This window comes from Palaemon carinicauda, chromosome 8, assembly GCF_036898095.1.
Source record: "Palaemon carinicauda isolate YSFRI2023 chromosome 8, ASM3689809v2, whole genome shotgun sequence".
In the NCBI taxonomy this organism is placed as follows: domain Eukaryota; kingdom Metazoa; phylum Arthropoda; class Malacostraca; order Decapoda; family Palaemonidae; genus Palaemon; species Palaemon carinicauda.
In genome coordinates, this window is record NC_090732.1 from 54,888,116 (window position 1) to 54,903,793 (window position 15,678).

General features: G+C 45.2%; 1 protein-coding gene across 1 annotated transcript in view; it reads right to left on the reverse strand.

Annotated features, from left to right (window-relative positions):
* Positions 1–15,678, reverse strand: part of crn (pre-mRNA splicing factor crn) — a 181,755-nt gene that overhangs the window by 128,231 nt on the left and 37,846 nt on the right. Inside the window, 2 exon segments of the mRNA XM_068378622.1 lie at positions 7,697–7,947; positions 8,361–8,469. Of these exon segments, the coding sequence (XP_068234723.1) occupies positions 7,697–7,947; positions 8,361–8,399 (290 nt within the window). The 5' untranslated portion in view covers positions 8,400–8,469.

Sequence of the window (15,678 nt, forward strand, 5' to 3'; positions counted from 1 at the left end):
TTAGTTACTCTTCACATCAGCAAGTTGTTCACTGTACCTTATGGGAGTCTGTTCATAATGGCGAATTGTTGTAACGCTAGACCGTCATAACCAGAGGACCTCCTGTATTACTATGTTTGCTTTCAAGTATGATGCCTTTTATTGTTTTAAATTCCTATTCTGTCTGGAGATACTGAAGAATATCCAGGACCAGTGCATCCTAGATTTCACTGGTGCTGCCTTGTGTATTACAATATTCGTGGTCTATATGAAAATACGATACCTTACAGCTATCTCCAGAAATGTGGCCACCTGGGGGGCAAGCTAACCTCAACGGGTGTTAGTCCCAAGCCTGGATAAATAGAGGGAGTTGATATCAGGACTGGTATCCGACTGTAGAAACCTTGCCAGAACCAATAATTGAGTCATTATATAGATGAGAATAGTGCTGGGGCATACTCAGTAAACGATGCACAGACACATATCTCCAACCTCTGTGACAAGGCGATGGCTACTGCATCACGAGTGGATGCAGCTCAAGAAGTGAGCTCTCAATGGGATCAGAATAGGCAACCTCAATATTGGGTCGATGACAGGAAGAGGAAGAGACTTGGTAGATTTATGACGATAAAGGAAGTGTATATTTTGTGAAGGACACTTGATGGAAGGGTAATAAAGCCAAAGAACTGGGGGATAGTTACTACCTAATCTAGTGCAGGAAATGAGAAGGGTATGAATAGTGTTGGTGTAGTATTGTCTGGGGAAATAAAGAATGCAGTGACAGAAGTGAATAGAAAGAATGACTATATTATGAGAGTGAAGATGTGTTATGAAAGAGAGACAATGAACATCATAATTGCTTATGCACCACAGGTGGGCTGCATAGAGGAAGAAAAGATCTGTTTTGGGAACAAAATAAATAAGGTAACACAAGAAATGTAGGAGCATGAGAGGATTATAGCGGGAGCAGATTTTAATAGACACGTTGAAAATGGAAATGATGTAACTGAACATGTGCACAGAAGACATGGGATCAAAGAAAGAAACCCAGAAGGAGATAGTATAGTAGACTGCCACGTCTTTTGATAAGGCAGTAGGGAACACTTGATAACATACAGTAGTGGTAGATGCACACAAAACGGATTTTGAGCGAAGCGAAAAATCTATTTTTGGGTGAGGTAGCCATGTCGTCCTGATGGAAGTTCCTTCATTAGTAGCTTCCTAGGTATATTTGACTACAGTGATATATCCCAGAGAATTTACCAAAGGTATCCAGAATTCTAACTCCTGGAGCGAATATCCCTTAAAATTTAAAAAGGGGATATTGCGTAATATCAGAGGACGTATTCTTGACACGTCTCATAGCGCTTTCGCTTCGAGGGGAAAAGTGGCAAGAATATATTAAAGTCGTTAAAAAGGCGACGCTCCTACCGTACTGTAAATAGAGCGCCAAATCGCCACCGCGTGGCGCCACCAAGCCATTCTTTGTAGCTTTGTAGGTGTTGCAGATACAGTACCATAGGGTGGGATTCATTATCCTTTTGTCAAAAAGAGGGTGGGTCCATCAGGACGACATGGCTACCTCAACCATGAATAGATTTTTCGCTTCGCTCAAAATCCGTTTTTTGGGCTTAGGCCATGTCGTCCTGATGGAAGTTTACCAGAGCATTAATGTATCTGTGGATTTTCAATACAGCAGTGCCGTTTATCTCGAGATAAATTTTTCCTTTTTGATCTTCTGGACCTAGAGACACTTGATGTTACCATTATAGATCAATCAACTGATCATAAAATATGTCAGTGCTTCCTGCCCCCTACAGGGAAGAGTCTGGGTAGACTCTAGGAAAAAACATGAGGATAGTGAGTTCAAGGAACAATCTAGCAAACAGTTTGTATATTAGTGTCATCATATACGTAAAGCATAGTTTGTACTTAGATGGTATTGATCTGTGTAGGTTACTGATACCTCCCGAGTCTGGTTGTTAAAGAGACAGACAGGTTTATATACGTGTAGGAAACCTTAAATCATTAAGATAAACAGTTTAGTACAATCAGTTCTTACCTGTTTGCTTGGAACAGTAGTAACCTTAGTTCAAAATATTTTCTTAAATATTAATAGAATCAAGGATGCTCTGACTTTATTCTTAACCTAGAATATTTGAGGCGAAAGAGACGCAAAGATTCCTTCTATTGTTTATTACGATAAAAATAGAAATCATAGTTGTATTCAATTGCATTTTACGCTGAACAATTCTGCATAAAAGCATAAACAGTAATAACAGAAATAAAATAAGTTTCACCTGAAAAGGAAACACCAGCCGCTCTATGGGAAATATAAAAATTTCACTATGTATTCTGTTGTTACTAGGAACACTGTGCATATAAGTATGCCTGGCACTTGTGTTAGTCTATTATGCTTAATGTCACCTATGTAGATAGAACAGTCTATAGTGTCATCAATAAACACACTACTCAACATGATATGCCTTGAGAGTCTATCATGTACACCCTTCACTATAAGTCCCAAATAGTGCACTGTTCTTCGCAGTAATTAAGCGGCAGGTTTTATTACACTGCCTGCCGCCACCACATGAAATTTTATTTCCTGTAATTGGTTCGCGTAGTGTTTGAAGAATACTCTGGATGACTTCCATCCAGTATAAGCACGAAGGCTTTCAAACGACATCGTCTGAAAGAAATTCAGAGACGAGGAAACTTTTCTCGGATCATGACCTGCGGGTATATTGTCTGGATCCGCTCTGCGTATAAAATAGGTGATTTTCGCCCTTATCTGTTTCGAGGATAACCTTGAACCAGAAGTCTCTCCCCTGAAAAGCTGATCTCCCTTGCAGAAGGCGCTCTCACACCGGATGTACTCCTCCTGTAAAGAAGAAAGGGGTACATGAGTCTACATTAGTCTATATCATTGACTTAATCTTAGATTAGTTTTCAAAGTAATTTCAATTACAATGTAAGATTCCTTTCCAAGTGTAAGCTTAGGATAGGTAAGCTGGAAATGAAGCAGAAAAGACACATACTTGTGCATCCCGCCCAGCCAATTGCCATGACCTCACACCATAACTAATTCTAAGGCCTTCTTGAGAACGCCCTAAGGAGGGGGAAGGGATATCCGAAATGGATAATTAGCACAGCTTGTACTTCCTCCAGAGTATTAGCAATGGTGAGAGGGAGAGAGCTGAATTCGTTCAGCTTAAGGGAAAAGGAGAGTAGCTTATCCCCAATTCAGGTAGGTCCCGGCAAGGGACTGCGCATGGATGCACAGAGTAAGCTGGAAATATTTACTGCATAACTATACGCCATAGTTTTCTGACTAGGGTATGTACTATACCATAGATGTACTGGCTATCATATATAGCTATACAATAGACACTGCCGGCGCATTTCCGGCAGAGTAGAAGTGACAGTCCACTGATGTAATATGAATAGGTGGCGCCGGCAGTACGCCGGTATGACGGAAGCATGCCGGGCGCCGGCGAATCTCCAATTGAGGGGGAACCCCTCCCAGCCATCAGTCTATGTGGCAGAGAAAGGGCGAAACCTCAGGATGATGGCAGATCGCCGGCATGTCGGGGGCCCCTAGCCGTCGAGAGGCAACCGGCTTTAGGTATTCCAACCCCGACTTCAATCTATGAGACAGAGAGGATACCACGTCTAAACTTACGGCTATTGCCGGCAGAGTAGTGTGACAGTGGACCGGCACTAATTGAAATAGAGAGAAAGTATGGAGGAGGAAGGAGGAGGGAAGGGCGGTAGCTCACTACCCTAACCTCGTCTTCCTCAAGAAGGAGAGTTCAAATGGAAGGGAGAGAATGGCAAGCTTCCATCCAGCCGCAACAGAGCCGGCAGTCGGCTAGAGTTGCGGGTGGTGGCCCAAGGGAGGACTGAAGAACACTTGGTGGCCCAAGGGAGGACTGAAGAACACTCTAAGATAGTGAGGTCTTCCGCCGGCAGACCGACCTGTCGTATGCTATCCCTTAGTTCAACTATATGCGGGAAGCTTGGCAGTTCGGACTAACCAACGAAAGGACCGGGCTGACCCCACAACCAGCCGGCACTCGGTCGAGTTGTAGGACGGTGGACAGGGGTGTGATGGTTAGGCCATCACCAAAGGACAGAGGGTCCTGAGGAGTGTAGGGGAAGGCGTGAGCCCTCACCGGCATTCCAGGGGGGGGGGGGGTTCCTGTTTCAGTACCGGCAGTAACCTAGGTGTAGGAAGAATTCGTTCTCCAGCCTAGGGTAGGTTAGTACAGAGAAGGAGCGGCACCGATGTGCCGTCCTAAATTATAAAGAAACAGAATCCCAGGGCCTGCCTAACCTAGGCTAGGGGAACATATCCCATAGTCCGGGGAATGCAGGTGTAGGACAAGCCGCTAGAACACAGGGAGAAAGGGTCGTAACCCTACCAGATATGGTCTAGGGGGAAGGGCAGAGGCCCCCTTTGCCAACCAGCAGAACCAAAAGGAGAGTTCATTCGCCTAAAGGGGTAGCTGGAGGCAAACGACTGGTACTCTCAGGTTCTGTCCCAAACTCAAAGCTCATGAACTATGGCTATGGGTGGGGAAACAAAATCCTTGCCTAACCTCACTTGAATACGATTCAAGGTAAGGAGGGCTAGGATGTAGCCTAAGCTACCTCAGAGGGGAGAGATTACCTTGCTATGAAGGTAACCGGGGAGGTGAGAAAGTATACAAAAGCCCCAGGCGTTAGGTTAGGGGCGAAGGAGTCGACTACCAAGATCATCGAAACCCCTTGTATACTTCCTAGAATGAGGAAAAACATGTGCAATCACTGAATCTTATATGTATAAATGCCTAACATCTTCATTTCTTAAATTAACACTAGGAACACTTATTATATCATGCATGAAAGTAAACAAAAGTGCCTAGGCTATCGAGCCTAGGGGCTAGGCTAGCAAGCTAACGAGTGAATTCGGCTACCTACACTCGCCGAAAACGAATACTACGCATTGGCATAATATAACTAATTCCTAGCAATGAAGACTAAATAACTAATACTGATTATTAGTTATGAAACCGGGAAGGTTGTTCTGGCTAACTAAATAAAGAATGCGATGCGAACAACAGCGTCAGCGTCATGACGCCTCCGGTTAAAGCCGCAGCTCCGCCACAAAACACGGTATTTTAAGATAAATTGGCGTTACTTTATGGCCAGAGCTGATTTATACAATATAAGAATATGGTACTCAACTTTCCAGTAGAAGGCGAGGCGGAAGATTGAGACATGACGAAACTAATAACAAATAACTGGGAAAAAGACACCTGGTCAAAGACGCTACGAGTGAAGGAATGAGGAAGGCGAGCAACGGTGATGTCAACCAAGATGGCGGCCAAACATGGCAGCGGTTATGACGTCACCGAGCACCGTAACAGTAACGAAGGAGGAGAACTTAGTAACGGCTCCTCCCATAACTTGCCACACTTCCCAATCGAAGCATAAACGCTATGTGGGGTGCAGATAGCTATGTGGCGTGTCAAGCATACGTCCCGTTATAATACGATATCCTAGAGGGAATTCTGTGAAACCTTTAGTTTAATTCTCTGGGAATATCTACTGTAGTCAAATATACCCTAAGGAAGCTACTGAAGGAACCTTTCATCAGGATGACATGGCCTGAGCCCAAAAAAATAGGTACTGTTGTCGGTTGGCCAGGGCACCAGCCATGCTAGAGTGTTATTGGATCCTTTGAATGGCCAGACAGTACTACACTGGATTCCTCTCTCTACTTACAGCTCATTTTGTCTTTGCCTTCACATACACCAACTCGTCTGGCCTATACTTACCACATTCTCTTCTGTCCTCATACACCTGACAACACTGAGATTACCAAACAGTTTTTCTTCGCTCAATGGGTTAACTACTGCAATATAATTGATCAGTGGCTACTTTCCTCTTGGTAAGGGTAGAAGAGACTCTTTAGCTATAGTGAGCAGCTCTTCTAGGAGAACACCACTCCAAAATCAAACCATTGTTCTTTTCTCTTGGGTAGTGCCATAGCCTCTGTACCATGGCCTTCCACTGTTTTGTATTAGAGTTCTCTTGCTTGTGGGAACACTTGGGCATGCTGTTCTATCTTATTTCTCTACCTCTGGTTTTTTTTAAAGTTTTTATAGTTTATATATGAAGGATCTAATTTACTGTTGTTACCGTTCACGAAATATTTTATTTCAATACTAATCAATTTACACTGGCTGCCGATTAAAACGAGAATTGAATTTAAAATATGTACAATAACCCACCAAGTTATCAGAACTGGGTGTCCAAAATACTTAAGAGAATTGCTACACATTGTGCAGCCAACAAATCGTGTCGACACGAGAATAGTTCCAAATGGCTTCAAACTGTTGGAACCTAGATATATATCTACTTTAAGCTTCAGAGCCTTTAAATATGTGGCCCCGAGAACATACTGTATAATAAGTTCCCAAGAAGCATTCGAATGATTGAAGACATTACGGCTTTCAAGAGGAAACTGAAGACTTCATTATTTCATAAGTCTTTTGACAGTGACGATTTAACAGTAAATGAACAATATGTGATATAAAATGTTAAATACTCTGAACGAACAAGGTAAAACGACAGTGGAGGTCCTGTAGAGAGTGGGGTTCCCTTGCTGTATGGGACCGGAAAACCAGCCATCAAAGTAAAGTAAGTATTCTTTGCTAGTAGTTATCTTATTTCCTTGTTTCCTTTCCTCACTGCTATTTTTCCCTATTGGAGCCCTTTGGGCTTATAGCATCTTGCTTTTCCAACTAGGGTTATAGCCTAGCCTGTAATAATAATAATAATAATAATAATAATAATAATAATAATAATAATAATAATAAAAATAATAATAATAATAATAATAGCCCATCCTTCAAAGGACAAACTTTTAAACCCTTGAAAGGCCAAAGAACACACACTAAACTCCCCTCAAAAGGAAACTTCTCTCCCATTTTGTTATGGGAAACGTGAAGTTTCCTGCCCTAGAGGTTGTGACAACGTTTAAGAGCCACTGCTATTTCCCAATCGCCCTCTGGAGGAAGTTGGCTGGCCAGAGCCAGAGGGGGAGTACCAAGCAAGAGGGGGAGAAGTCAGGACTTCTACAACTTCAAGAAAGCCCTGAAGCCAAAGACTTCCTCTTGGACTTCTTTCTCCTCCTGCGGTACAGATCTCAAAGGGAAGATGGCCACTCCTAACACTAATCTGAGGGAGAAGCCTGTGTGTAGGAGTGTCCTCTGCACGCAGAACAGCGATAAGAGTCAGTTTCCCTATATGACATAAATGTGCCACATTTACGGCCTGATACGCCTGGCCACGTCCGAGGTACATACAAAAACGCAACCTGAAATGAGAGAAGGTGGAAAAGCTTTAATTCTAACCAAGATATCCAATGTGAGGTGAGTACATCTGTTCAAACCGACATCTGAAATCAAATTGTTTGTCAGTGAGCAAGCGAGGGGATAGTGCTTCGGCGCTGTCGACTTGTAACAACCAGTTGGTTGTTGACACCTTGTTAAAAATTGTAACAGCAGTATTCCAGCTTCATTCATATCATACTCCTATGTAAAGACCAAGAGTTTGCATTTGTGTAGAAAAAAAGTGCCGATAGTTTTTATCATATATACAATTGCAATAGGATTGAAAATAAAAGTTATGCTGGCCTACCACACTACAAAATACCAACATTATTTACCTAGCTCTGCGAATTTCTTTTTGTTCCTCTTCCCATTTGGCATATTTAATCCAATTTGAGATGTTCCCTCTATTCTTTCTGATGTTGTCCTCAAATGCTCTCCTTTTCTTCAGGCGATACTCTTGGAGTTCCTCAGGGTCAGAGATCTTCTGTCTTGGGGGAGGTGGCACAATCTCAAGTTCCCTTTCTTTGGCCTCTCTAAGCAGCTGCTCAGCTGTGATTTGGAGCTCTGCTGGAGATTTGTCTTTTACCTGAAGTAAAGTTTCATTAAGCAGGTTAAGCACTTTCAAAATTGGTACTGTACATTTTATCATGATTCTAAACAAAACCCTTCAAAATGCCTCAAGATCTTCAAGTTTTTGTAAATAAATGTTGCACTCTTTCCATGTTTGAGTGACTGGAAAATTTTTTAATCTTGTATGAGCAATGTAGAAAAATATTCAGTGATATTATCTGATATTCCATTTACTATTCTGTACTGCAGCTTAGAGGTATAGAATAATAATTATGAAGATGAATTTTGCCCGAATTCCTTCAAAAAAATAGTGCAAACTGAATTACTGTAAAGAAAAACACTACAAAACAAAACTATTTTTATATAAAACAAGGAAACTAATACTGGACTGTATTTTAAAATATTAAATACAACAGAAACTTTACATACCTTTGCCACTTTGGGCATCTTTTGAGGTTTACTTGACATGGTGTCTATGTTCTCTTTTTAGTGTATGACGATAAATATTTGCACTTTCCAGCCTAGTAATGCACAACACCTGAAATAAAGACCATAAAATCTTTAGTTAAGAAAGTAAAATGTTGTAACAATGAAAATAGGAGAATTACACTTGAACGAAGAAAGAAATAAAATAATAGAAACAAGATTTCAGGAAAATTCTGACACAGTAATGAAAATATTTTTATCATCAAAATGAAACTAATTAGAGTTAACATTTATTATGAATAAAAGTAATTTACCTTCTTTGACAACTTTATTAATTTTTTATAATCAGTGGAGGAACAAATACTGGTATGTGAATTTCCTGGTGAAGATAGTTTCTAAAATGTTTAAAGTACTGTAATTTGTTCTTTATCTTGTCTTCTTAGTTTCTCATAAACTAGCTCACAAAACTAGCAGGATCTTTGAAATGAAACAGAATAATCACACATTTTATGATAACAATCAATTTCAAATTTTCTACATAGAATTTCCCATTCTTTAGATATTTTCATATAAAAAATAATTTCATATAACTCCATATCTCATCCAGTGAGGTTTGAGTTTTAACCAGCAAAGTCCTGCTTCAGATTAATGTACTACTATATGTTTCTATAACAGAAGGTATGGTAGAGTTACCAATGTTTACCATCACAGATTCATTACCACATATTTTAACCATACAATGATCCCTCCAATATCACCTTTCTTCTTTGATCTTGACACCATTTGAAGTAACCTTTAAAAATGACAAATTCGTAGATAATTTGTATTTTTCCTAACTATATAAACCTTACCTATTTAATAGGGGGTATTACTTTCGGCGTAGCTGAAATGACGAGCCATTAATTTTTAACGAAAGTTAAATACTAGTACCCACACCGCTAGTTAGCGGGAGGTAAGGAGGGTAGCTTGCTACCGCTCCACCTCACACACCTGTGATTGAGCTCACTTTGCTTGGAGGTAGGACTTCAAAGGGGATAGGGCTGGTGGGCAAGTTTGGTTAAATAGCTAAGGTTTGTATAGTTAGGAAAAATACAAATTATCTACGAATTTGTCATTTGTTCAGTAACTGGAATACAAACCACTTAATCTAATAGGGGTGACTCACCCATTAAGAAGGGTGGACATCCCTGCCAGTCTGGCTCTTTGGCTTTGCCCGGGGATTCTTTATCTGAGTGTGTTAGCACTGAAGAAATAAGGAGCCCCTGCACCTCGCTAAAACCTTGCTACGCAAGGTCTGCGGCCTATGCAAGCTGTGTGTGAAGGTATGTAGAAGTGTGACTCGTCCTAGAAAGTTGTTCCGAAGTTCTTTAGATGGAAAACTGTGCACTAGGACTTTCCCAATACCACCTCGTCAGGGTATGGGGACGTAACGGTATTAATCTTAATACTAGGTACACAAGGGAACATGGTTTACCTGCAGTGGTTTGAGGTCAGCTATGCAGAGAACCCAGGATGCTGCTTTCCCCAAGAGAGGGGATGATGAAGGAAAGAATAAGGGCCACTCAAACCTTTTCATTCATGCAGACTGAAACTGGGTAACAATGCCCTCAACCTTCTGCTACTTGTCCAATAAGGAGCTTGAGGTTTTAAACTAGCTGTTGTGCAGCCACCACAGGACCAATAGAAAACGTATTGAGTCTCCTGTGGGTCACGTCTTGCAGGTAGTGGGATGTGAACGTGTTCTGACGTCTCCACACCCCAGCTTGAAGAACCTGTGTCACTGAAAAATTTCTTTTGAAGGCCAGGGACGTAGCTATGCCCCTGACATCATGTGCTCTGGGGCGACGTGATGGAGGAGAGTCTGGATTCAGTGCAAGGTCAATGATCCTGCGAATCCATGCAGATGGTGTTCTTGGTGACCCTCCTCTTAGACCTTCCTGTCCTGACGAATAGTGCTGGCACACGAGGACGGGCTGCGCCTGTTCTCTTGAGGTACAGCCTCAAGCTCCTTACTGGGCATAGTAAGAGATGGTCTGGGTCATCTGTTACAGTACAGAGACTAGAAATCCGGAAGTAGTCGAATCGAGGATCCGCTACTCCCGGGTTCTGAGTCTTGGCAATAAACACTGGGACGAAGCTGAACGTTACCTCTCCCTATTCCCTTGAATGGGCGATGTCATACGAGAGACCAAGAAGTTCGCTGACTCGCTTGGCCGAGGCCAAAGCTAGAAGGAACACCGTCTTCCAAGTCAGGTGGCGATCTGAAGCCTGGCGTAATGGTTCATAGGGAGGTCTCTTATGAGACCTGAGAACTCGAACCACGTTCCATGGGGGAGGTCTCACTTCTGACTGGGGGCAGGTAAGTTCATAACTCCGAATGACTAGAGAAAGTTCTAGCAATGAAGAAATATCCATTCCTTTCAGTTTGAAGGCAAGGCTTAAGGCTGAGCGATAGCCTTTCACTGCCGAGACTGATAGGTGCATTTCTTCACGCAAATACACGAGGAACTCCACTATTGCTGGAATAGTGGCATCGAGTGGAGAGACACCCCTTCCACGACACGAATCACAGAAGACTTTCCACTTTGCCTGGTAGACTGCTGCTAATGATTGCCGCAGATGTCCAGACATCCTAATCCCAACTTGTTGCGAAAATCTTCTTTCAGAGAGGAGATACTGGATAGTCTCCAGGCGTGAAATCGTAGCGAAGTTACGGCTTTGTGGAAAATGTTGGCGTGGGGTTGTTTGAGTAGATTGTGTCGTGGAGGGAGTTCTCTTGGTGGCTCCATTAGGAGTTGAAGAAGGTTCGGGAACCATTCTGCGAGGTGCCAAAGCGGAGCTATGAGGGTCATTGAAAGATTGACCAATGTTCTGGTCTTGTTGAGTACCCTCCTCATTAGACAGAACGGGGGAAAGGCGTACACGTCGATGTTGTCCCACCGTTGTTGGAAAGCATCTTGCCAGACAGCCTTAGGGTCTGGGACTGGGGAACAGTACAGCGGGATCCTGAAGTTCAGGGCCGTTACAAAAAGGTCCACAGTCGGAGAACCTCACAAAGTCAGGGCTTTGTTGGCTACTAGATGATCCAAAGACCACTCGGTACTCACTATCTGAGATGCTCTGCTCAGGTTGTCAGCGAGCACATTAATTTTGCCTGGAATGAAGTGCCGATAGTGGTATCGAGTGGATTTCGGCCCATCTCAGCATCTTTACTGCTAGATGGGATAATTGCTGTGAAAAAGTACCTCCTTGCTGGTTGATGAAGGCCACTACTGTGGTGTTGTTGCTCATCACCACCACAGAGTGACTTGCCAGGTACTGTTGGAACTGTTGAAGGGCCAGAAAGACGGCCTTCATCTCTAGAAGATTTATGTGGAGGTACTTTTCTGACTCTGACCAGAGGCCTGAGGTCGTGTGGTGCAGCACGTGGGCTCCCCACTCTTTTTTTGAAGCGTCTGAAAACACCATCAAATCCGGGGGGAGGACGAGAAGATCCACTCCCTTTCGTAGATTCTCATGTCACCCACCACTGGAGGTCTGTCAGTTCTGCAGGTCCCATGGGGATCTGGATGTCCGGGGAGTCCTATGCTTGATTCCACCGGGACTTGAGTCGCCACAGGAGGGATCTCATCCTAAGGCGACCATTGGGAACTAGACGAGCCAGCGATGAAAGGTGACCAAGGAGACGTAGCCATGATTGGGCTGGAAGTTTTTGTCTGAGAAAAGGTCTTGCGACCTTTCTCAGCCTTGCTATTCTGTCGTCTGATGGGAAGGCTTTGTGGAGAATGGTGTTCACAATCATGCCTAAGTATAGCAGACTTTGAGTGAGAAGCAGAGAGGACTTCTCGAGATTTACCATGATCCCCAGATCTTGGCAAAGTGTCAGAAGTTTGTCTCGGTGTTGAAGAAGGGTTGACACCGATTCTGCTAGGATTAGCCAGTCATCCAGATAACAGAGGATACAGATGCCAATCCTGTGTGCCCATGATGATACTAGGGTGAACACTGGTGAAGACTTGTGGTGCTGTGGAAAGACCAAAGCACAGCACTTTGAACTGGTATATTCTGTTGTCAAGGCTGAATCTTAAGTACTTCCTTGAAGAAGGATGGACTGGGATCTAGAAGTACATGTCTTTTAGGTCCAGTGTGCACATGAAGTCTTGCAGTCTTACTGCTAGTCTGACCGTGTCTGCCGTCTCCATGCTGAACAGAGTTTGTTTGACAAACTTGCTCAGAGCTGAGAGGTCGATGACTGGTCTCTAGCCTCCAGACGCCTTCTTTACGTGAAAGAGTCGACTGAAGAAGCCTGGGGATCCGTCGAGGACTTCTTGGAAAGCGCCCTTCTTCAACAAGGTCTGGACTTCTGCCCGAAGGGCTTGCCCCCTTGCCGATCCCATGGCAAGGGAGTTCAATGACACTGGATTCCTGGTCAAGAGAGGTAGAGATGTTTGCGCAACTCTTTAGGCATCCCCCTACTGGTGGAAATGCAGGGGGACTGCCTATACTAGCGTTTGCACCCTCGGCTGCTCCCTCTAGGATTTTTACCTTCCATGGAGGACTTTTTGTCTTTCCTGTCTTTGACAGGAAAGGGCTCAGACACCGTTGTCTTCGCTGCAGTTGTCGTCGTAGTGGTCTTGGTTGGACGGGACTGCTGTGGTGCTGGAATTTTATAGGGCTTAGATGTTAAAGCCCTATGGAGAAGGGAGTCTTGATGAGACTTCCTCCACCTCTCAACAGCATGTTCCACATCCTTAGGCTCCAACAGAAGAGACCCCTCTATGGAGGAATGTCTTAGCCTACTGATCTCGGCACTAGGGACCTTCTGGTGGAATCTCTCAACTACTGCATCCCAACATTTCAGGATGGTATTTGTCCACAAGTTCGAGACTTGGTGGGCAAGAAAATTGATCGTGAGAGTACCTGAGAGAAGGAAGGTTTCCATAGCTTTCCTGGTATGTTCTTTGGAGAAATCCTCAGATCGTATTAGGAAACCTAAGGTCCCCAACAAGATATCAAGCCACGAAGTAGCTTGCATAGCAAACTTCGCGACTTTCTCCTGGTTGAGGATCTCGGCAGCCGAGAAGGATACCTGCCGGTTGGAATCTCTCTCAAGAGGGACTTCACCACTTCCAGCAAGTGGTGAAGCGGAAGAGCTGAACATGGCTCCTCCAGAATCTCGAAGTACCTCCTCTGCTGTACGCGAGGTGGGAGGAGCTTGTTCGTGGTACCAGAACGGTTGGAGGGGGACATCTCAGAGAGCTGCTGGGCGATCTTGTCCCTGGTACTCTTTACCCCTTAGATACCAGGGCAGGGCTGCACTGGTCTTAGAGGGATTTTGAGTACCAAAGACGCGGTCTAGGACTGTGTCTTTGCCCTCTCGAGGGGGGATCTCCGGGTCGGAAAACCCGTTGAGAACCCTCATTAGAGTCAGAACCTGCCAAAATGCATGTTCTGACTCCTGCTGGTCCCCTCCTGTTGTAGGACTTGCAGCGAAGTCTCCTTCTATCCCCAAAGGCTCTTCTTGGGGAGAGTGGCGGGCATTCCCTGAGTGGCTGGCTGGCTCCATCTTAACCCTAGTGGAGGACTTTGGCAATGTTCTGGAGTCTTTAGATTCCTTCCAGGGAAGGATGTAAGACTCCAACATTCATGAGTGTAGCATGTCCCTTCTATTCTCAGACTGTGAGGAACGCTTGGTGTGAAGAGAGATTTCCTCCATTGGTGCGATGGGGGAAAGTCTCTCTTCACGTGGTTTTCCCTAGGTGACAGGAGATCTTCGTCTGAAAGAGATGGAGAGTTAGTCCGAGAAATAGGAGGAACTTGCCTTGATGGTCTGAGTGGAGTCAGTTTCGCCCTTGAAGAAGTGACCGCGTCCAGAACTCCTCTTTTCCTCTCCAAAGGGGTAGAGAAAGCCATGGTTCCATGTTCTAGATCAGACAGGACAGGCTTGAAAGCCTGAGTTACAGCTCTGATCAAGGCACTGAACCAGGGCTGTTGGCCGACAGACGCACTGTCAGATACCCCCTGAAGGGAAAGGGACCGAAGGTTCCCTGGGAGGAGTTACTGGAATGGGTGGGTTCGCCTTAGGATGTAGCTTTGGGATCCTGAACCCCTCTGTATATTTCCCTTCTCCCACAATGCGCAGTGGTATGCGCTTGCGGGGAGGGGAATGAGGCGATGGCGACCTTGCCAGACATCGTTCCTTTTGGTGCGCATGCTCGCGCGAGGGAGAGTAATGGTGCTTGCGCGAGGGAGAATATTAGTGCTCGCGCGCAAGAGAATCACAATGTGCACGCAGGCGAGTGTTCGCGCGAGCGAGAATATTGGTGCGCGCGCAAGAGAATTGTGCGCGCAGAGTGCGCGGCCAGAATTGGTCGCGCGTAGTGTCTGAGTGCGCGGCCGCGCAGCAGAATCATGATGAGCGTGCAGGAGCGCAGGAGATTGTTGGTGCACGTCTTTAGAGAGAGAGGGCGTGCGCGCGCAAGTGAACGCTGGCACGCCAGTAAAAGTTGGCGTGCAGGTCAGGGCAACAGGGTTGTTGCCTCACCTACGAACTTGCGTGCAGGAGAGTGATGGCGCGCATGTTTTGACTGGCGCGTTGGATGGCGCAAGATAGCGCTCAGGAGAGCGTGATGTGGTGCACACATGTTGGCACACGGGAGAGCGCTGTTGAGCAGGAGAACGTTGCCGCGCAGGAGAACGCTGGCATGCAGGTGAGTGCTGGCACGTAGGTGGGCGCTGGCGTGTAGGAGATCGTGGGTGTATAGGCGCAGGGCACATCGGTGCAGGAGAGCCCTGGCACATGTGCGCATGTGGGCGCGCATGGCGCGTAGATCTCTGATTTTGTTGGCGAGTAGGCACATGTTGGTGCGTGAGGTTGCTGCCCTGTGCAAGGGCGAGCAAGATGGGTGGTGCACCGAAGTGTTGCAGCCTGACCAGCTGCTAGTGAGGGCTGGTCAGGGTGCGTGGGCGCGTGGTGCGCGGTACAATGACGCGCAATAGCGCACTTAAGTGGAGCCTTGTTGGGCCCATGCAGGACCGGCGATGGAAGGTCGGCAAGTCTGTCCGATGGATGGTCGGCAGGTCTGTCGGATGGATGGTCGACGTGTCCTTTAAAAGGACGACCATCCACAGGAGATCGGGAACTATTTGCAGAGAGATCCAGGACCGAAGTCACAAGACTGGTTGCAGATGCAGTGATGGACGATCGGTCTAGAGGCTCCTCTGAGGGGGACTGCATAGACGACGTTGAATCAAAGAGGAGCCTCCACACCGCAGGTGAAGGAAGGCCTCTAAGACGAAGAGGAAGGCAAGCCTTCCGAAG